The sequence below is a fragment of the Cricetulus griseus genome (genome assembly GCF_003668045.3).
Source record: "Cricetulus griseus strain 17A/GY chromosome 1 unlocalized genomic scaffold, alternate assembly CriGri-PICRH-1.0 chr1_1, whole genome shotgun sequence".
Lineage (NCBI taxonomy): Eukaryota > Metazoa > Chordata > Mammalia > Rodentia > Cricetidae > Cricetulus > Cricetulus griseus.
This window is the reverse complement of record NW_023276807.1, coordinates 921,935-944,481: the sequence shown is the minus strand read 5'-3', so window position 1 is coordinate 944,481 and position 22,547 is coordinate 921,935. Positions and strand designations below refer to the sequence as shown.

Here is a 22,547-nt window from a genome sequence, read left to right as displayed (position 1 = left end):
GTGTGTCTCAAACAGACCCATTTCCCAGCATCTTGTCTTTCCGTTGTATATACCTCCAGAAATTTCTTTTTCTGTCTGGTTCAGGCAGGCAGAGAGCTCCCAGGTTACTAACACACACAGAGATCACACACACACACACACACACACACACACACACACACACACACACACACACACACACACACTCCTCTTTGGTCTCAAGTCCTCCCTACCAGGCTCTGTGCTCCCCTCCCCAGCTCGCCCAGCCACCTGGACATCTCTCCCCAGCAGGCCTGTAGGCACATGCACAGTCTCTCCTCACACAACACCTGCACTCTGGTCACGCAAGCACATCCACACACGTGCAGGGACTTCAGCTATGAAGCAGGCCCAGCTGCCAGGCTACCTTGCAGGCAGCACCAGGTCCCAGCAACTTAGCAGGCATCGAGTACAGTTCTGCTCTCGTGCACAGATCTGCAGAGAAGGGCACCAGGCACAATTTGTTCAGGAAACAATAGCAATGTGTGACATGCCATAAGGATTGATGGAGCAGAAATTTACATGGCAGAATGCATTTTTAAACAGCTCCACGGAGCCCCGGTGCTGCGTGGTAATACTTTTCACATTCATCATTGCTCAGGCCCTTGGAGCAGCTCCTCAAACCAAGTGAGAGTGACGGGGCTCTGCTTAGAAATTGGGGGTGGGGCTAGAGAAGCTGGCATAGGTGGCAGGAAGCTCCACTGGTGGGGCCTGAGAGCATAGAGCTTTCTATGTGCCCAACTCCCTCCCACCAGAGATGTAGGTAACCATTTTAGATGGAAAGTTATAGGCGCAGACATCAGGCTCTTCATGCTTCCGTGCCAGTGCACACAAAGTACATTGGGAAATTTCTTCCTCAGCTCAACCGAAGTGGGATTGAAGATGGGGCCACAGTGGCCAGGTGGTGAACAGGGGTCAAGTATGGCAGAATGTTGCTATCGGGACGGGAGGTGGCCACATTCATGGGAGAAGAGCTACTGATGGTGGAAAGTGTTAGGACTCAGAGAGATCAGATGGGGGTGTGTGGTGTGGAGAGCAGTGGAGCCAGGGGGTGACCACAGGTTATAGGGGAAATGGTAAGCAGGCTGTGCGCGAAGAGAAAAGAGACTTACTCAAGGAAGCCTCTGGTCTCTTAGTCTGGGCTGGGTCTGTAGGGGGTCTGGAGGAAGGCGTACTACTGAGAAGGCTGGACGCTCAGAATCCTCTGGTGGAGAGCATGGACCAATTGGGGAAACAGAAAATGGAGTGCCTGAATGATGGGAGCTGCAGAGAAAGGGAAAAGGGGGCCTTTTCTACCTTGTGACCCAGTGAGGACCTGGGATGAACAGCTATTGCACCATCACACATGCCCCTAGCAGACACGATCGTGTCACTGAATGCTTACAAGGTCATAGCCCCTCTCTCATCTAGTTTTCCTAGATCTGCTATCAATGGTGCAGGTGGAATCCATGTTCTAGTGTGTTTGCTGTCCTGGCTGGCCTCTCTGATTTTGAGGGTGAGCTCATCCTTGTAGAGCTCAGGGCAAGACTGGCACAAGGGTCACAAACAGGGACTTGCGGCTAGGCTAAGCACAGTCATGAAGATGCCACTTCAGGGAGGTACAATCTGTATTCTGTCCTAAGTGGCCAGCTGTGGATTTGAGTGTGACCTGGGCTAGGTCTGTGGCACCCGTGCCAACTGCCCACTTCTGTGCTGCCTCCTACAGGCAGTTCACCCTCCACCCAGCCCCCGTGCCCTCTTCCTGTCACTCAGACCTCAGGCTCCCTCCTTCCATGTGGGGCTTGGTCCTAGACCTGGTACTAGCAACATTCTCTGTTAGCAGGGCTTGCTTCCTGCCTCCTTGCCCACCTGTACACTCTTTCCCTTGTTGAGTTCACTTTGACTGCCTGGGAGAGCACAGATTCCCAGGACACAGGGTGGGGTGGGTTGCACTCAAGGGAGCTGGCGGTGTGCAGTGGGAGGGTCATGGTCTGACATGCTAGTGTGTGTTCTCAGCCTTCCTGGTTCCCCAGAGCTCCTGGCATCCATAGAGCATCTGGGCCCCGAGGCCTTGACAAATTCAGTTAAGAAGGAAAGTGATTATAGGTGGTGCCTTGGGAGGTTCTGCTTAGCAGAGACAAGCCTGGATGCCAAGTGGATTGGTTTCTCGTGGGGGAAATGTCAGTGGAGGGGTGAGCCAGCAGAAGGGGTGAGCATGGAGGCACCATAGGAAGATAGGATGAGGGAAGTGAGAAGGAAGAACCCCGATCATAACATCCACACTGAGCCTGTTTCCTTATCTGTGAATTGGGGACAATAGCGGTTGCCAGCTCATGCGGCTGTGGTGGATCGATGAAGGCGATTCATGGAGGGTGTTTTCTGCTGTGTCTGGCACACAGGGACCACTTTCCAAGTAGAGCTGGCATTGCCATTTTTGTCTGTTTGTTTTGTTTTAACGCAAAGTCTCATATAACCCAAATTTGCCATGTGGTCAAGAGTGGCCTTGAACTTCTGATCCTCCTGCCTCAACTTCTTGAGTGTTGGGATTACCAGGTATGCACGGCCACATCTGGTGTATGCAGTGCTGGGGACTGAACCCAGGACCTTGCACATGCTAGGCAACCAAGCTTCATCCCTAGCCTGCCCCACCCCAGCTCTAAGCACACTTTCTGTGACCCTCTGCATATGTGCTCCGGCTGCCCAACCTCTCTGATTCCCGGACTGCATGACAGAAGCCTGGTCAGGGTGAAGGAGACACAGTGCCCACCCTGCTGAATAATCAGGATGTTAATTCTGCAGGCAGGAAGGGTGACTGGCAGGATGTTCTTAAGGCATTGGGCTGACTTGTCTACTGCAGATGTGACGCTGTTGTTGGGTACTGGTTCCCCTTGCTCTATTTCCCTTTATTTTAAAATCTGGAAATAAAAATTGATGGGGAGCAAATTGCTCTGGCCAGCAGCTCTGAACTTAAAGGAGTTGTCGTGGGGAAGCAATTATGCCATGTCAAAGGCTGTCAGTGGGGACAGGAGCAGAGTAGACCAACTGCCTGGCGATCCCCAGGGACTCTCGTTCGCGGGGTGGGGGTGGTGACTCAAAGGCAGAAGAATAGTCAAGTAGGTGGGCAGGCGCCATATGGGACACTTGTCCTTAACAACTTAACCCCTATACGAACCAGTAAGGTCCCAGATGAAAACCTCTACTGGTGGCGGCTGCCAGAATAGCCCTCCACCCTCGTCAGTCCTTAACCGTCCCAGCACTATTCTGAGGAATGCAGACGCGCTGACACCCAGGCTCTATAAACATGGTTCTCACTTAATGGATGAGGCCAATGAGGGTCGGAGAGGTAAAGCGAGGCACCAAAGTCACACAGTGGTGGTGAGATTGTTAGGGGCAGACACAAATGGCTTGTATAAGGAATTTCATCTTTTTTGTGCGTGTGTTAAGAAAAAAAAAAAGCAAATTTGTTAGTACATTGCAAGAGGCTGCAGGCAGGGCAGTAACAAAGACATGGCCTGCAGCTTCATCTAATTGCCTGTGTTGTGTGGATGTGTGTGCAAGTTTAGAGGATGGAGGGCAACCTTGAGTGTTCTCATTCAGGAGTGTTTCCGACCTTTGAGACAAGGTTTCCCACTGGGACTTGCCTGATCGGCTAGGCTGGCTAGCTGGCTAGAGAGCCACAGGAATCCTCTCTCCATGTCCCCCTCCACTGCCCCTGTAGCACTAGGGTCACAGGTGTGTGCCACCTAAATGGCTTTTTTTGTGGGGGTGCTAGGGATCCCAACTCGAGCCCTCACATTTGCAAGGCAAATACATATAGCATTTCCCCAACCCATCTACTTTTAAAAAACAATCTCAGTGATTATAGTTTTAGGCAATAGATGGTTGACTGTTTATGTGTTAGGCACACTCAAGTGAGTCTGTTTTTCATTTTCTCTCCATTATCACAAATGTTTTTCAGGTGAACGGCTGTGGCCCATGGAGACACGTTAAAGTCAGTGGACTGCAGTGGCAGAACCAGAATTTGAACTTGGGTCTACTGGAGGTCCTGTCTCATTCAGAGAAGTCACTCTCTGTCCTGTGCCTCAGTTTCCCTCACTGTATCAGGAAGGGGCTCTTTCTAGCCCTGTCTGGGATCTCTCTACGATTCTGGTCTTGCTGGTCTCGCAAGTCAACCTTCCCAGTCTTGGTTCAGCATGAACTTGCCTGGTCCCTTAAGTACCAGCTACACAGGACGAGCAAGGAAGCTGGGAAGAGACAGAGGTGACCTGGACTCTTACCATGTATCTGATACCAATGGGAGTAGAGTCCCCACACAAGCATGAGAACAGACCCACCTTAGCTGGAGGCTAGGAGTTCAAGGACAGTATGGACAAAGAGAGGTAAGATGAGGTCCTGTGGGAATGAGTGGTCCCTGGGGGGTGGGGAGGTGGGAAAGGCATTCCAGGTGGGTTGACATGAGCCCTGCTGAAGAGGCCATGATCCTGGAATAGATGGTTCAAGATGGGGTTGGGGTGAGATGGATGGTGAGGGTAGGGGTGGGGCATGGGGAGAAGATACGAAAGGCCCACTTTGGAAGATCTACTAGATCACATGACCAGCCCCTATGTCCTCAGTACAACATCTTATACAAAGGCATATGGCCTCTGAAAAAATGGCTTTGGTGGGTATAACTAAGTTAAGGATAAGGTCACAGTGGATTATCTGTCCAGCCTTTAAATCCAATGACAAGTGTCCTTGTGGGTACACTTGGAGGAGCAAGAAGGACATATGCAGACAGAGGCAGAGATTAGGACTGTTGGACTCTGGAGACCAGAAGAGTCTCCACCCTGGAAGCCTCTGGAAGGCTTGCCTCGCTACCCACATACTTTGACAGGAGCTAAGGAAAAAGGCTAGCTGGCTCCTGACCTAGGACAGAGCCCTCAGGCTGGATGGGGACATGGCATCGTGCTTGCTGCTTTCATGGGTCCCACAGCTACAAGGGGCTCAGTGTTCTATAATCAGCAACCAGGAAGACCAAGAGCGGAGCCCTGATCTGCCTGGCTTTCCCGTGCCAGGGAGAAGGAGGAGGAGGAAGAGGAAGAAGGGTCAAGAAAACCCCCTTTTGGCCCTTCCACAGACTCCTCTCTTATGCCTTCAAGTTTGAAGAAGATGCGACTGAGTGACTTCTTTTCTTTCTTTCTTTCTTTCTTTTTTATTTTTTCAATCACATCTGATCACCAAGCAAAGCAAACTGGACGCAGAAAGCCATTTTCCCGGGGACACGGAGGGGGCCAGGCTGGGGAGGGTGAGACATCTGTAATCAGAAGGACTTGGACCTCTCTATGGCCGTTATCAAGCTGGGATTATGTGGTAGAGGAGAGGTGTGAGGACAGACACACATCTGAAGCTTAGTTTAGAGGGACTGTGAGTACCCAGGAGATGGGCTGGAAGAGAAAAGACAGTCCAATCAACCCCCTGGAGGAGCAGCCTCCCCAGTGCTACAGCTCGCTCACCAGGGTCCCCTCCCTGAAACATCCACCACCCTGCCCCCTCCTCTGGGGGCTATACAGGTGACTGGCAGCTTTTAGACTAGTTGGAAGGTGCAGGGGGTAGCTGGCTGTTGGAGGAAGGGGACTGATCACTAGGGACGTGCTCTCTCTCCAAGGTGATTTGACACATGGGTGACACGCCGCCTGTGCCTGCTGTCATTGGTGGGTGCTGATTGGGACAACACATGTTGTCGCTAATGAACATATCGATTCTACATTCTCTTGTTGGCTCGCTAAATGGCAAGCCTCACATCTGATAGATTAAATACCCACCCGATTGCCTGCCTGACATCTCCATCACTCCACCTGCCAGGCCCTAATGAATTTTACAGTCCCACGTGACACAACAAAGTAAGGTCAAGGTTCATGGCTGGGAATGTGTACCATCCCAGGCCTGAGCTTAGCAGGGTCTGTAGCTCCAGTCCTTAACTCTCCTGGACTTTTTAACCCAGGGTTGCATGGGGGATGTTGTCTCGTGGCTGTTAGGAACCAAGAAGCAGTCCTGTCCCAGGCTCATGCCCTTTGGGCTTCCACACTCTTGTCCCCTTTTCCCATCCAGCTGTCAGAATAGCCTAAAAGCTTGGGAAAGGACACTGTTTAAATCTGGCCTCAAAGACAGTGGGCTTAGAGGCATTCTCATTTTGCAGCTATTGAGGGAAGGGGGCTGAGGCTTACAGAGCAAAATGTCCCTCATCATTCAACCAGTCAAAGACCCAAATCTTCTAATTCTAGGTTTCAGGACTCATCACACACAGTGGGAGCCCAAAGGGAACTCCTGTCCAGTCTGGGTTCTCCGATGGTGGGAAGGAAGGTGGCTGGTAGGTAGAGGCACTGACTCTGAGTTCTTTTGGGAAGCCAGTAATCAGAGATCTGCTTTGGATCTGTTCAGCAAGGTGAGAGTCATCTCATGACCCACGAGAAGGTCATGTGTGTGTGTACAGGTTCATGTGTGTATGCAAGCATATGGAAATTAGAGGTCAACCTCCCCTGTCATTCTTGGGTGAGGGAAAGTGGCTTACCACCTTGGCTTTTGAGACAGAGGCTCTCACTGGCCTGGGGCTGTCAAGTAGCTGGGCTGGTTGGCCAGTGGGCCTCAGTGATCGACTGTCAATCAGTGCTTCCCTGTGTCCCTAACCCCCACCCCAGGCTAGGTTTATAACCACAGGCCACCTCACCTGGCTTCTTTCCCCACCCCCACAGTTCTGGGAATTGAACTTCAGGTCCTTGTACTCCCAAAGGAAGCACAATTGATCCGTTTTCCCAGCCTAGTTCTAGGGGAGGTCCAGTTGCCCCAAGGAGTCTGTGATGCTCATTTAAGGGAAGGCTATCCGCACCCTAGAGACATAATCTCAGACTGCCATCCACAGTTGGGTGGCCATCTGGCACCAGCTTCTTGATCTATAAAATGGGGAGGCTCATTTGGGCCTCACTAGGCTGTCATAAGTAGGGATATGATGGCTGATGCACACCAAAGGTGCTTCACGTGGCACAAGCAACTTCACGTTTATGTCTGTCGATAGCTGAGTTCCTCCTCTGTGCCAGGCAATGTGCTGAGCTCTCTGCTTGCACTACCTCATTGCATTCTCAAAACAAATCTGTAAGACAGCATCATTGCTGGGCGGTGGTGGCGCATGCCTTTAATCCCAGAACTTGGGAGGCAGAGGCAGGTGGATCTCTGTGAGTTTGAGATTCATAATGTGTTCCAGGACATCCAGGGCTACACAGTGAAACCCTGTCTTGAAAACAAAACAAAACAAAAAAACGAAAGAAAGAAAGAAAGAAAGAAAGGAAGGAAGGAAGGAAGGAAGGAAGGAAGGAAGAACACATGCATTGAAAGTGAAAGTGTTATTACCATGCTCTCCAGGAGAGGAAACTGAAGTTCAATGAGGTTATCTGACAGATACTAGACATCCTCACCTGCTTATCAAATTAACAGAAAACTTTTTTGATTTTTCTCTTTAAGGTGGTGCAACACTAACAGGAAAGACAATGTTTTCAGCCTCCCGTGTGGGTAAATACGGCCTCCTGACCCAGCTTGGGGCAATAAAAGGTAAACAGAAGTTTTCAAGGTATTTCTAGGAACCCTGGATAGGGAAGGAGAGGAGGGCTGGAGAGCCTATCAGCAGTTAAGAGCACTTGCTGCTCTTGCGGAGGTCCAGAGTTTCAGTGCTCAGGTCTGGCAGCACACAACTGCCAGGAATACATCTCTAGAGGGTCTGACGCCCTCTTCTGGCCTCTGCAGACACCAACAGGTGTCTATAGGTGCAGTGTGGGGGAGGGGAAGTGCTTTTTTTTTCACTCCCTCCATCCTATAGTTTAAAGTATGGATGTGATAGCTGGGGTGAAGATGAGGGTTACATACCACGGGTGGTGAGGAAGCGTACCTGAAGGAGCCATCTGAGGCTCCACACCCTGTACTGCTTTTATATGGGACACAAACACACTTCAGTCTGGGATAAGCAATTGTTGGGCGGCACGAGGGGGTGGAAGCGAGGGTTCTGCTGCTGGCAGCTATCCTGGTCTTTGCTGGCATAAGGTAAATGCCTTTCAAAGTCACAGCTCAGACGTGGCAGGGCCAGGATAAAGCTGGTGTCTAAAGACTGGATGAAAATCTGTCACCACTACCACCACCGCCATCAGATGGCAGAGCAGGGGTGGTGCACTTGGGTCAGTCCCCAGTAGTTGCTCATGGAATCAGTCTAGTGTAGGTGTGCCCCGCTCGTGGCCCACAGGCTGCACACAGCCTGGAATTTCTATGAATGTGGCCCAACACAAAACCATCAACTTTTTAAAATGTGTTGAGATTGTGTGTGTATCTGTGTGTGTGTGTGTATGTGTGTGTGTGAAAGAGAGAGAGAGAGAGAGAGAGAGAGAGAGAGAGAGTTTTCTTTCTGCAACATGATTGTGTGGTTTGGGGGCATGAATTTCATAGATGAAAATGTCATGTCATAATCTCATGCAACATAAATATGAGAATACTTCTGCAACTCATGGGCTGAAAATTGGACACTCCTGGATTTAATGTGCCCCCCAACTCTTCCTCATCCAATGAGACCCAGAGAAGCAAAACGAGTGGGTACTAAATTCTAATGGGTCATGAGTACATTTTCCCCCAAATTATGTGCAGTGGCATGAAATAGAAAATACTGGGGCATTAGAACATGTAGGCATGTCCTGGGATCATGAGGTTAAACGAGTTCATATGGTATGTGTTTTTAATTCACAGGCAGACTGTGAATTTGTGTCAGTTTGGTCCACATAGTGAATTCCAGGCCAGCCAGGGCTAGATAGTGAGATTCGTCTAAAAAAAAAAATGAAAACAAAAATGCCAAAATAAGGTTTGAAAAACACTAGGTAAGCCAGCGCCTAACGGACTTTGAGCCACCCTAGAGATGAGCTTGCAGGAAGCATGTCTTCTACCCCTCCCACAGTTGCACAGCTGAGTCAGTCTACTCTGAGCCCACAGAGCCAGCTCCACAGCTCACATCTGGGTGTCCTTCTCGGGTGCTTCATCTACCCTCGGACATCCTTCCAGCCATGTCAGCATTTGAGGCTTAGAGAGCATCCAGCCTAGTCCTTTTATTTTCCAGAAGAGGACTTCAGGGTCCCTAGTGGGGTACTGCTCCAAGCCACCTGTGGGTAGGTAGGCCTACTTTTGCAGAACTGGGGACAACTACACCAGCCCTGGTTAAGAAGGAGTGGAGTAGAGGGCTTGGGGTCACACAGCTGGAGTTACAGTCTTGGCTCAGCTTCTCTGGAGCTGGCTGCCCTGGTGGGCCTCCAGCTTCCCTGGACCTGTGTCTTCCGTATGATAGTTATAAAAGAGATAAGGTGCCCAAGAACTGAACTAATGGGATCCAATCACCAGGTCTGAGATGCTACTGTGTACCCTTTGGCTTTACTACTGGGGTAGAGGTCGGTGGCCATTAGCATCTCCCCACACTGAGACTCCCCACTGAGGTGGGTTCTGGGGACACCTGTGACAGAAGCTGTGCAGCCCTGCAGAGCCCAACAGCAATAGGTCAATTTGGTAAAAAAACCAAAGCCCTGGAAGGCTGCTAATTCTCTGAAAACCGTCAGATCTTACACAAGCCAGGATGGTGCACTTCAAGGGCAGAGGTGGTGGTGGGGTCCTGGCTTACTATCCTAACTCGGCCCAGGAGCCAGAAGCCCCTCTGGCCTCCCTTTTCACTTCCTCCTCTCCTGCAAACGCAGCCCCTCTCCATGTGGAAGTCTCCAGAGCACCTGTCCTGCCTTGTGCTCCATCCTATTTTGGTTTTAGGACTGATATTTAGATTAAGGAGATAAACACAGGCCAGAAGCACTGAGGCCTGACAGCCTGAGGAACACCGACCTGTCAATCACTGTCAGCAGCTCAGCTTCCTCAGCTCAGCTCCCCTCACCACACATATTCCTACGGGAAGACAGGACACGAACCCAGAGCCTACCAAAAGGGTCCCAAGGGACAGCCTTAGGCATCCCCCAAATGGAGGGACATTGTGTCTACAAAGGTTTCCGGGCCAGTTTGGGAGAAGGGCCAGGTGACCTGCTATTTCCTATTTTTCTCCTTTCCTCCTCCTCTCCCTCCCTCTCCCCCTCCCCAGGCTGCAGATAAAGAATTCAATTTTCTTTTAAACGGTGGGGAAATTGGAAGAGATTTTGTTCTGTTTAAGCACAGCTGGAGTCTCAGGTCTCTAGGGCTTTGAGAACAAGGAGGTCAATTAAGATGCCAGTGGTAAGGGGTGGCAGGAGGGGTGGGGGTGGGGGTGAATCAGGATGGACCTTTGGGAAGGCCTGCTGAGGGATGGGGGGTGATTCTAGGCTAACATAGCAGGGCTGTCTTCCCTAGGTTGACCTCCTGTCTTTTGGGAGATTTGGGAAACTATCCAGATGGGGCCTACCCAATGGGCTAAGTGAGCATCTCCCCAAATAATAATTCATGTTGTGATTTCTGCTGGCAGCTTCATGCAATGGTAGAATCAAGTCACACCAGTGCTATCAGAAACAGCGAGCTGAGCTGTTTTCAGAAGCTTGGGACATCAGGTAGACACCTTGGATGGACACTGGGACCTCTCTAGGATCATTTGCTCATGGTAGGCCCTGGACTGTGACCCTGAGGAGACCCTCCCTCATGCTGCTAAGGTAGGAACTCGGGTCTGTCATGGCCTAGAGGATGAGTCCAGAACCCAGGTAGTCAACAGTCTGCCCTAGGAGCCTGCAGGGAGAGGGAGGCAAGATTGCCGCCCTGTCTGTGGGCCCATGGGAAGCTTTTTCCAGGTGAGTTTGGAAGGTGCCTGGCCAGTTGAGTGAGGGAGACACAGAGTTGTGTATGAGTGGCTGAACTGGAGAGAATGGTGAATCTCAGACCCCAAGAGAGCTGGGGGAGGGGATTATGTAGAGAGAAGACCCTTGCCTCTGACCCTCTCCCCATTCAGGCTGCAGAGTGGGTCTCCTCACTTCTCATCCCGCTCTCCATAGCTGGCAGCCCACTTTCTGCCCTGCCTCCCGCCATCTCTGTGTCCTAGCCTTGGTTCCTGGCCTTCACCTTGCTTCTCTGAAGTCCTGCTTGACCTGGGAGGAAGCCTTAGAAGATGCCCAGGTGACTCTCTCCTTGGGTTGAATAGGAAGCCAAGTCCTAGAGAGGGGACAAGGGTAGCCTAGGGTCACACAGAATGCCAAAGCCTGACTCATGAGGTATCCGGCACGAATAAGGATTAAAAGACAAACAAACAAACAAAAGCCATTGACTGACTGAGTGACCTAGGTACACTAGTTACCTCTTCTGGGCCTCAGTTTCCCATGGGGCCTTTGGTCATGCTCTATCCTAATACGTGCCTCCTGGATCATCCATTCACTCACGGAGGACTCAAACCCACTGTGTGCTGCAGCCCCAGGTGATGACACCTGTCAGGGAGCAGGTGAGGGTCTGGGGGAGAAAGAGGTAGCACAGAAGGAGAGGTGGGTACCCGGGAGAGGGGCTTCTTGTTGGAGGTGGGCACAGTGGATTGGCTCTTCCAGTCAGTGAGATGGATAAACAGAGGGAAGGCACAGCAGATACTAGGAAAAGAAAGGAGGAGGAGTTGAAGGGAGGACGAGGGCCTCAGATGCGGGTGAGCAGGTGTGAGGGGTGCAATCAGAGCCTGGGTACAGAAGCAATGAATGCCAACCCAGGTCCAGGTGCTTAAACTCAGCTGCCAGTGAGTGTCTAGGGTAGTGGTCCTCAACCTTCCTAATACTTTGATCCTTTAAGACACTTTTTATGTTGTGGTGACCGTTGGGGGGGTCCATGAATTTATTTTCATTGCTCCTTCCTAACTGTAATGTTGCTACTGTTATGAATCATAATGCAAATATCTGATATTTCTGATGGTCTTAGGCGACCACTGTGAACAGGTCTTTCAAACCCAAAGGGGGTTGTGACCCACAGGTTGAGAACCACTGGTCTAGCGCTAGCTGGGACAGTCCAGGACAGTCCACTGTGGAGGTGAATCCTCCAGACCCTGCTGGTGGATCACCAGCCCCTGAGTATTTCTGCATCTCTGACCTCAGAATCCATGAGTGCGGTGATGTGGCGGTGGCCACGTTTGAGTGATTTCTAATGTGGCAATCAGCACAGAGAAAAGCTTTGTGTGAGCAGAGGGAGTAGCCCATGTGCAGAGCAGACACCAAGTGAGCATTTGTCTGAGGATCGATTGGGAGATGCAGAAGTGGGTGAAAGCTGTGGAGAGCCCATGAGTTTCTTTAAGTGGGGAATTAGACACCTCCCGCAGCCAGGGCAAGCTCCGTGATGAGCAGGGCCTGAGCAACAGGAGCCCTGGGGCACTGCTCAACAGCAGGGAGAATTTTAGGTTAAGGCATTGCATGGACCTTTGGAGTCTAGGTCCCCAACAACTGCACAGACCCCGCCCCCTGCAGCCCCTGCTCTACTTCTTTCAGGGCTCTTGTCTGTCCCCCAGGCTTACTCTGCTGCTCTGTGTTTGGTGACTTGAGGCTGGAGCCCTTGTGTTGGGCTCCTGCAGTCGACATTGGCAGGAGCTCAGTCCTTGTGCCAAGGGAGGAGGCCTGACGCCCAGGGAGTCAGAGTGGGAGGCGGGGCAGGTAAAGGTCCAGAGACCAAAGCATGGGAGCCAGGGCTTTCAAGCTGCTGGGCCAGCTGAGGTTGACAGTCACAGTGCCTAGCAGTCGCAGAGTTGGGAGCCAGGCCTTGTAGCTGATAGGAGAGGCCCACTAGGCTTGACTGTGCAGTACTGACATTGGCCTTCATCAAGGCCAGCCTGGGGCAATGACATCACTTCCCCTTTCCCTTGGGCATCAGTGGTACTGTGGGGGCTGGTGCTGCAGAGAGACCACTGGGAACACTGGCAGGACCAGTGGTTCTCCTGAATGAACTGAGGATGAACCTCTTCATTCATCCTCACAACCCCCGCCCCCTAGAAGGATGGTAGCAAAGCATCCCCAGGACAAAAAGAAGAAAACTGAGGTCTCATGGCTTATGACTGGCAAGCTCATCGTGGTAGACATAGGCTTGCCCTTAGGGTGGCAGATAGACCAACCACAGTATAAGTCATTATGTGTATGCCCTGTACCAGTCATACCCACGATACCATCCTGGGTACCCTGGCAGCCAAGGTGGCACTGCTTTCTTACTGTGTAGGAAAGGCAGCTGAGTCCCAGAGAAAGAGTGGCTAGCCATAGGAAAACAGGATTCTAGGTCCTCCTGGGTGACTTATGACCCGGATAGAGAACACAGTAGCCTCATCTGAACATACTGGGACATGGAGTGGGAAGGGAGCCTGCCTTTGCTTCCTTGAGGCCTGTCTGCCTGTAGCTGGGAGGTGGTACTCTGCCCTGCACAGGACAATAGTGACCCTCCCAGTTTGGACCCTCATCTGTCTGCCTTCACTTAGTCTGCTTTTTTTCCTGCTGCCTCTAATCCCTGTAGTAGTCAGAGACACCTGAATTGTCAACTGAGCCTGTCCCAGGGGTGGCTTGCCTTCCAGACACTGTTCATCCTCAGTTCACTTCCCCTCCCCTACCAGGGAACATAGACAGCTAAAAGTCTTGAACTCGAGCTGCTACAACCTGGCTGGCTCCTGGCACTGTTGTTTCCCAAATGCCTCCCATAGAGCAGGTGAGGGCCTGGAGGTAGTTTGATATAAAGTGGCCACCCTATTTGAACATCAGTCCGATGGGCATATGGGAGTGGGTGTCAGTTTGCATCAAAGAGAGACATTTGAGGATTCTGGCCTCAAAGAAACAGAACCTCAGCCCCCTGCACACCACACACCTCACCATACTCTGGTGACAGGCCCTTTGCACATGTTCTTTTCACTCACCTGGATGTTCTCCCTCCCCTAGTTTATCTGCTGATGTCTTCTTTAGTGCCACTATCTCAGAGAAGTATTCCTTGACCCTAGTCGGGATCAGGTACCCTGTGGCCATTTCTAATGGTGATCTGGCCTCCATCACAGTTCCTATACAGGATATAGGAACTCATTTCTCAGTGCCAGGTCCTTCCAGGGCAGTGTAAACTCTCTGAGGACTAAACCCATACACACTGTCCTCGGGGCCATGCGCCTAGCATGTAGCAAGCAGTCAACAAAGATCTGTTAGATGAACGAATGGTTACATTTATCTTGAACATCTCCTATCATCCTGTGTCACCCCCAAACCCTACCAGGCCCTTCTGACATCCTGCTATACCTCATACCAGGAATCTTTTCTTGAACAGACAGTTCTGGGCCACACTGATATTCCTGTTTCCCTGGGCACAGTCCCATGCCTCTCTGTCTGTCTCTGCTCTGGTCCCAGAGGTAGAAATTCTCCCAATGGTGCCTGAGGTTTTTTGGGGGTCCACATGGAGTGACCATGCAGCCTGTTCTCTGGGATCTACAGAGTCCTCCCTGGTTCCTCTCTGCCTTCAGCCCTGGACGACGCGGAAAGGAGTCAGTGGTCCAGCACAGTTCCTCTGTGGTCCAGCCTTTGCTTGAGATCTGAGGTTGCCTAGTAACTCTGGGGCCCTGAACAAGCCACTTAAACCACCCCCAACCTCAGTTTCCTCATATGGAGAATCAAAATGATAGAAGATACTTACCGGGTAAGAAATGATAGCCACATTATGCATGGGTTATGGTAGGGCCTCAACTATGCAGCTGGATCAGCAGTATTGCTACTGTAGCAGTAAGAGACCAAGACACAGGTCTTGGTCCTCAAGGGCCATCCTAGACATCCCCATCACCCACCCCACCCCCACCCCAGCACAAGTGCTCTGAGCACTAGGTCCAGCAGCAACCCCAGCCACACTCAACCCACTCTCTTGGCTTCTCAGGTGACATGCTAAGCAGGAAGTACTCTGGAGGGATGTCCCAAGCAAGCAACCAGAGCTGGGCTCAAGGTCAGACTTTGACTTCCAGGTTCTTACTCCCCACCCTTGCAGTGGAAAGTACTGGACTCTGTAGACTTCTAAACCTGGGCTACAAAAACCCAGCCAGCAGAGAAATGAGAGGTCCGACTCCACTGCTCCAGCTAGGATGCCCAGACTGGACATGACAGTCAGCTTCTCCTGGCCAATTCTCATGCCATCACTTCCCCAGCACAGGAAAACACCACAGAAACAGGACTGTGGCAGGGTGGGGGCTGGGCAAGCCCCTTGCAGCAGGCTCCACTTAGCCTGTGGTGCAAATTAAAACATCTTCCTTTCTCTTTATAATTTTTTTCCTGACACAACTGCCCATGAAACATTTTAATAACACTGTGGAAAAGGTCAGAGAGAAGGAATTTCACAGTCTCTGAGCAGGCGGCTGTAACTGTGGCCCCTTATGAGGCAGACAAGGGAAACAGGAGACCCGGATTTAAAGAGAGTGGCCAAGATGGCCAGGTGGTTAGAAGACTGAGGATAGGGCTCCCATGGGAGGGGTGAAGCTGGGAGGTCAAAGAGGGGGCACTATGGGGTATGGGCAGGAAACCGACTACCTGCCAGGAACTTGGCAGCACCTTGGGGTGAATAACCCCCCCAAAAGGCAGGGAGGAGAGTGAGCAGGACTAGAGATGGGGCTAGCTAGGTCTGTGGCAGGCTCAGGCCTACTAATGCTCTGGCCATATCCATCTTGAAGGACACAACTCATTTCAGCCCATGCCTCAGATTCTGCCCTGTTTTACAGGAGTTCAACCCTGCCACCGTCTATAGCCATGATTCTCAACCTGTGGGTCGTGACCCCTTTGGAGATCCAACAACACTTTTATAGGGGTTGCTTATCAGATATCCTACATAGAAGATATTTACGTTGCGATTCACAACAGTAGCAAAGTTACAGTTATGAAGTAGAAATGAAATAATTTTTAAAGCATTTAATAATTTCGCATGTAAAACGCTTGTAGTGATCCAGTCATGTTGGGGTGGGTCACTACAACATAGAGAACTCTATTAAAGGGTGGCAGCATTAGAAAGGTTGAGAACCACTCATCTACAGGAGTGTCAAATGCAAACAGAATTCTGCTCCCAGCAAGGACTCCAGGAGTGAGTGCCCTGATTCCACCAGGCCTGGATCACACACTAGAATTCTTTGACACATGGCTCTTGACCTACGGACATGATCACTGTCACCTTCCTGGTTCATTTATCACAGGCTGTCTGGCGCCCTTGCCCCTGACTTTCCATGGTGTGTGTGAGACACACGTTCGCTTCGAGTCCCAGAGCCTTTTCATACATCTTGTTGGGTAGGGCCTAGAGGCTAGAAGAGGGTCCTGGAGCCCAAGGTGATGAGTGATATATTGCTGAAGCGCTGTGGTGAAGCCTGGGGGAGCCCCAGGCTGGGAAACAGTGGATTCAGAGAACACTATGGCAGACTCTGGGTTTCCATCTGACGGCCTGACTAGCTAAACATCTGTTTGAAATATTAATAACTGTCAGATGGAAAGGCCTGGAGGCCCAGTGTTGCTCCAGACCATCTGTCAACAGAGTAAACACACTTCAGGGTGGGGGCCTGCTACGGCAGGTGACATCAGCTTGGAGCAAGAAATGGCAGCAAGGCCCCTGTGGGCCTCTCATGCACAAGAACGGGGGTGTGGTAACTTAACATTTATTGAGTGCCTATGATGGGTCAGAACCTGAGCTTTTATAGTAACATCTGCCATATTGATCTGCGCAGTGGCCAATTCACATTTATAATAGACGCACCTTTTGCATTGTCAGCCCATATAATGTGAACAGAACCAATCCCTACATCCTAGCTCCACTAAGGAAAGTGTGAGCCATAGCTGGCATGTCAGAATCAGACAGGTGGTACCAGGATAACACAGATACTCAGATCAGTTCTGGGGCACTTGTTGGAGCTACTGCAAAGAAAATATTTTTTCCTCCACTAGCATTAATAAACTGGTAAGAAATCTGGAGGTACTTTGTTCCTTCTCAGCCACGGGGGGTGGGGGGGGAGCTGAGCTGGGCCAATGAACACCTGGATACAGCCTAGACTCACTTCCTCCTTTAAGGTATATAAACTAATACTTTCTTACTTGAACTGTATAGAGTTTCTGCCTCTTGCAGTCAAGGACTTTGACTGGCATACACACAATCACTACAGGTGGGGATAGGGGCTTGTCAAAGGCCAAAGGAATCTGAGGCTTCCCTGGCAGCATCAGCGAGCCTGCTGTACTCAGATAGGGAGGGTCATTTTCCTCAAAGTTGGACAGCCCACTGATTAGATGGGATTTCTAGGGCTCCGGGATTATCTAGCATGCATGCCTTTCAAGGAAAAGAAACAATACTGAAGTTTCTTTCCCTATCTTATCGCCACACAGTCTGGTCCATTTTCCCTGTTTCAAGGAGAGTTTGGACACTGTCATCCACCAACCAACAGCCTCTGGGCACTTGGGGGCACCTGAAACACAGACGTTCAGTGTCCCTGGGAATATCCAAGAGCTTATCACCCCTTTGGACATGGGGACTTACCAGGACTGTCAGCACAGAGGTGCCCACGGTGATGTTCTCATACAGGCTGACATTGTAGAGAGGCTGGCTGAAGATGGGCCGATTGTCATTTTCGTTGATGAGGGTAATCTTCACCTTGGCATAGCCCACGTGATCGGGTACACTCTCATTGGCAAAGAGCTAGGGGAGCAGAATAGAGCTGCATGAGCTCCCATGCCTTTCTGGAGCCTTTGTTGTCTCCTGTAAGGTCGTTCTGTGTCTGGCCTGGGTCTAATCCTGAGCATCTGCTAGAATCAAGGCCCAATCCTTCCACAGGGCCTTCATCAGGGAGGGAGGGGTCCTGGGGACTGGACTGGCCAACATGGACCGCAGGGACACCAGAGGTGGGTCTGCAAATTGGCCCCTATTCCTGGACCTATCCTTGCCTTCCTTGAGGATTTAGCCCTTGCCATCTCTGTTGCTTCTCTGGGACAGAACCCTAGGGAGATAAGGAGAGCTAGGAGGTAGGACTTAAAGGGATGCTACTCCACCTTCCCCAGCCTCCCTTTCAACCTCCCCAGGTAGGCCAAGGAGATGCTGAAGGGGGCTTACATCAAAGTCATAGCGGTCCACAGTCTCATAGTCCAGAGGGATTGCTACTCGGATGCGGATGTCTGCTTTTCCTTGGACGGAGGTTGGAGAGATGATGAAATGGTGGGAGTTGTTGCCCACCAGGTACACCTCAAACATGCTGTTCAGACCCTGGGTAGGAGTGAGAAAAAAAAAAAACCAGTTGGAAAGGGTGCAGAAGGCAGAAGGTCAGGGGCTGGAGCCAGAATACAAAAGCAGATGGTGCTGGAGGGTGAGGCCAGCAACACTGCCTTGTAGTGCACTGGAGGAGACACAGGCTGGGGGGGGTGTCTTCCTGCCCCGCCTCTCTGAGTCCTGCCCTTCTCTTGGATAATGCTGGCCATCTCCATCTCCATCCCCAACTCCAGGCTTAAGGAGTCTCTTTGGCTCTGTCATCCTGTCACATACTAAGTGTCCCTCTCCATGTCTATTTAATTTCCTACCTCCAAGTTTTTTCTCATCTGTGGGGTGCCAAAGAGGGAGAGGAACCCCAGCATGAAAATCCAAGGGGAGCTCTGGAGAGAGGGCACTAAGCTTAGAGGGTAAAAATGGGTTTGCCACCAAGACCGAAGATGTGAGTTCGATCCCTAGGACCCACACAGTAGAAGGAGAGAACTACTCCTGCAAGTTGTCCTCTGACTGTGGCAGGCCTCCCCATCACAGACTAAATAAATAAGATGTAAAATTTAAAAAGTAGAAGAGCCATGAGGAGATGAAGGAAGATGTAGAAAGCAGTGAGAGAAAAGAAAATGAGGTGGCTAGAGTGGACTGGTACTAGAGAGGATGGGAAAATGTGTTAGAAGAACACTGGGCTGCTGTACAGGACATGGAAATAACCCAGGAAACTGGGTGACAACACTACTGTGTGCCTCACTCCCTGGAGACCCATGCTAAGGCTGCTGCATTAGCAGCTCTAGTCCATTGCTTTAGGGTTCAGGGTACACAGCCTTTCCTTCCATCTCTGTACAGTGTTTTACCTTGGTCATTTTCCCCTTAGGACCTGACACATACTACGTAAGTAGGCTATGGCTCATGGGTGTGTGTGCGTGCATGTGTGAGTGTGTGTGTGTGAGTGTGTGTGTGTGTGTGTGTGTGTGTGTGTGTGTGTGTGTGTATGTGTGTGGTGTGTGTGTGTGTGTGTGTGTGTGTGTGTGTGTGTGTGTGTGCGTGCGTGTGTCTGTGTGTGTGTGTGTGTGTGTGTGTGCACACGCACATGTGCACTTCCTTGCTCAGGACCACATGATCTCATCTCTTTCAGCTCAGGGGGTAGAGCCAAGGCTGAAAGTGGTGTAGAGCCTGCTGACTGAATCTGGCCTTTCTTGCTTCATGGGGAACTCCTCTCCATGGGGTGTGCACCCCACCAGAAGTATCTGTCCAGCCCTGGCTACAGGTGTTCAGTGGTCACCAACCGAGATGAGTCTCTGGCTCTTATGTAACCCATCCATCTAATGTTCCACCCAAGTGGACAGGCCCCTTGTGGTTGAACACAGGGCTGCAGTGTAATCACGGCCTTCCAGGGGACCTGGGAGTTGGGGGGGGGGCTCCTTTCTGCAAGCTCTTCATGGTAAGACTGGACAACTAGGCATCTCTGGCCCCAGAAGCCTTTCCATGCTGAGCTGACTTGGTCCCCCCCTGCCAGGGTAGGAATTCTGAGGAACAGCAGAAGCAGGTGACAGGCACTTGCATACGTGGAGTCTTCTACCTACCTACCAGTAGGTGGGTATCACACTTGACTAGCAAGATGAGCCACTTTTGTCTATCAGTTCTCAGAGGCAGGGGCAGCTGTGCCTGTCCCTGGAATTGGGATTATGGACAGGATATTGGGGTCAAGCTCCTTTGAGCCTATTCTGGGGTCAAGGCAGGTTATAGGGAATACACCAGAACCCCCAGTCCAGAACAGCTTCCTGGAGACTACTGTATGGACAGTCCTACTTTGAGCCTCTTGGGTTGCAGAGTTTTAGGGTCTCCCTGGCAGGATCCATTCCATCAGCTGGAGGGGACCAATTAAATGCCTGAAAGGACACTAATAGCCAAAGGCAATGGAGTGTGCAGTTCTAAACAGGTGACTCTGATGCTCTCTCCCCTGAACTCTGGACTCCTGACCACAGTATTCACCGGTCTGGGAAGGTGGGGGGTGTCTGGGCTGTGTCACTGGGGCAGAGGAAGGTTCTCTGTGATGCCCCTCACCCCAGCCCTCCCTGCCCTTCAAGGCTCACTTACCAAGTTCTGTCAGTGGGAACAGTCAGTCAAAGAGACGGAGACAAGGAGGAGCCACAGGTGGGAAAGAAGGCAAGAGAGAGAAAAGACAGTGAATCACTGGTCAGGGTGAAGGAGAGGGCCAAAAGGGATCCTGGGATCCTAGCCTGTGGTACAGGTATAGAACCCTGAGGCCTCTGAGTCCACAGCTGAGGCAGGGGTGCTGGAGGAGCGAGAAAAGAGGGGAGTGCACGAGCCTGGGATGACGCAGGGAAGGTGAGGCCACAGAAGGGCAAGTTCCTCTCTGTGCTCTCCAGACTAGGTACACTAGAGTGAGCTGGGAGGTGAGATGCCAGGGCCCCACATTCTGCTTCCAGAAGCCTGGATGGAAACCCTGCAGAATTCGGCCCCCACCACTGCCATCTTTTTATTTTCTTAACATTCAGTGAGAGGGGGAGGAGGAGGAGGAGGAGGCTGGAAACTTGGGAGATGCTCCTCATTGTCACTTCCCAGAGGCAGCCCCTCACCCTGTTCTCAGGTACCGGTCCCAGGAGGCCACAGCGTGAGGTAGATTTTTATGCACAGACACTGATGCCTCCTGTTTGACACAAACAGAGCACATTCTCCCTCCCTCTTACAACTCCACCTTGGTGATGGGTGCTAAGCAAATTCCCCAGCCACTGCCAACAGGGATGGCAGTACATACCTTTGCGGCCCTCCTGCCAGGTGTGGCTCTCAGCACTGAGAAGTGAGAAGAACAGCCCCGCCCTGTGTGTTTCTGTCTGCAACTCGCTGTTTGGCACAGGTGTTTGCTAGTGTAGGTATATGCATGTGTGAGTGTGTGTGTGTGTGTGTGTGTGTGTGTGTGTGTGTATACGTGCCTGTGTGCGTGTGTCGAGCTCGTGTGCACGCACAATTGTGTCTGTGCACATGAATGTAGAGGCCAGAGGTGAAATACAGGTATCTTTCCTCGATCGCTCTCCATCTTTAGTTTTTGAGAAGGACCATTTATTGAACCTGAAACTTATCAATTGGGCTAGGCTGGCTGGCTTGCTTCAGGAAACCAGCCATCTCCCTCCCTCTCCTGCCCCTGTGCCGAGGTGACACGTGCATGCCACCATGCCTAGCTTTCTTTGCATGTGGGTTCTAAGGGTTTGAACTCGGGTCCTCATGTCTGCTCAGCAGACACCTTACTAGTAGAACTATTGCCTGAGTCCTTCCTCGGTTCCCTTAAAGGCTGTGGCAGAGTGTCCCCCATTGCATTCTCAGCCCCCTCTGTGGCCACTCTGGAATGCTGGGAGCCCCTGACATATAATATGTATAAGAAGGTCACAGCCTCAGTCCCTTGCATCTCTTTCCCAAGGGCAGTGGGGCATGGTGACAGTGAAGACCTTTCAGGGGACATTTGGTTCAGAGAGGTTAGGCGAGCTACTCAGGGTGGCTGCAAGGTGGCAGGGTAAGAGCCCAGGCTCTGGTTCTCAGAGGCTAAGGGAATGGGGTTCTGATATAGGATTGCCCCCCCCCAACTGCGGTGTAGGTGTTCAGTAAGGAGCATGTTGGCCCTGTGGTCAGAAATGTCATTGCCAGAGGTGACAGGCGTCTTGTTGCTGTGACAAAATGCCTGACAGAAACGACTTAAGGGAGGCACACTTTATTATGCCTCACAGTTTTAGACACTTTAGGTCATCATAGCACCAAGGGTTTCGAGCAGAGCCAGTCACATTGAGGCAGCAAGAAACAGAGAGAAAATGACCAACATAGCTGTTTTTGTCTATTGTCCTGCCCCATGTTTGTAAGCCAGGGTCTCTTGTTTCTCAGGCTAGTCTTCAACTTATATGTAGCCGAGCATGACCTTGAATTCCTGATCCATCTTCTTCTGCCTCCTAAATTCCGGGATTACAAGTGTGTGCCACCATGCCTGGCTTATTTAGAGATGGGGTTTGAATCTAGGGCTTCATGACAGACAAGCCAAGCACTCTACAGACTGAGCTGCAACCTCAGTTCCCTTTTGTTCTATTTTTATTCAGTCTAGGCCTCTGGGCTATGGGATTGGATTGTCCACATTCAGAACCAGTCTCCTCTTCTTGATTAATTCTTTGGAGACTATGGAAGACACACCCAGGAGTGGCTTTGAGGTTGGAGTTGGGGAACCTAACTTAAGTCCCCATGCTTATGTGGCAGGTACTTTACTAACTTGGCCATCCTTCTAGTCCCTTTTCTGGCCTCTTCATGTCACCTCTGTGGGTCTCAGATCCTAAGGTCTGTCCTCTCCTGGATGTACCACAGGGGCT

General features: G+C 51.2%; 1 protein-coding gene across 6 annotated transcripts in view; it reads right to left on the bottom strand.

The window, feature by feature from the left end:
• Cdh23 (cadherin related 23) overlaps positions 1-22,547 on the bottom strand; it is a 332,359-nt gene that overhangs the window by 136,180 nt on the left and 173,632 nt on the right. For 4 of the 6 annotated variants that reach the window (XM_035452205.1, XM_035452204.1, XM_035452206.1 and 1 more), the window contains 2 exons: positions 18,043-18,192; positions 17,473-17,631 (listed from right to left, as the gene is read on the bottom strand). In XM_035452205.1, the coding sequence (XP_035308096.1) occupies positions 17,473-17,631; positions 18,043-18,192 (309 nt within the window). Of the gene's footprint in view, positions 1-17,472; positions 17,632-18,042; positions 18,193-20,280; positions 20,287-22,547 lie in introns of all 6 variants that reach the window. The other 2 variants (XM_027388310.2, XM_027388311.2) reach the window with 1 other exon arrangement.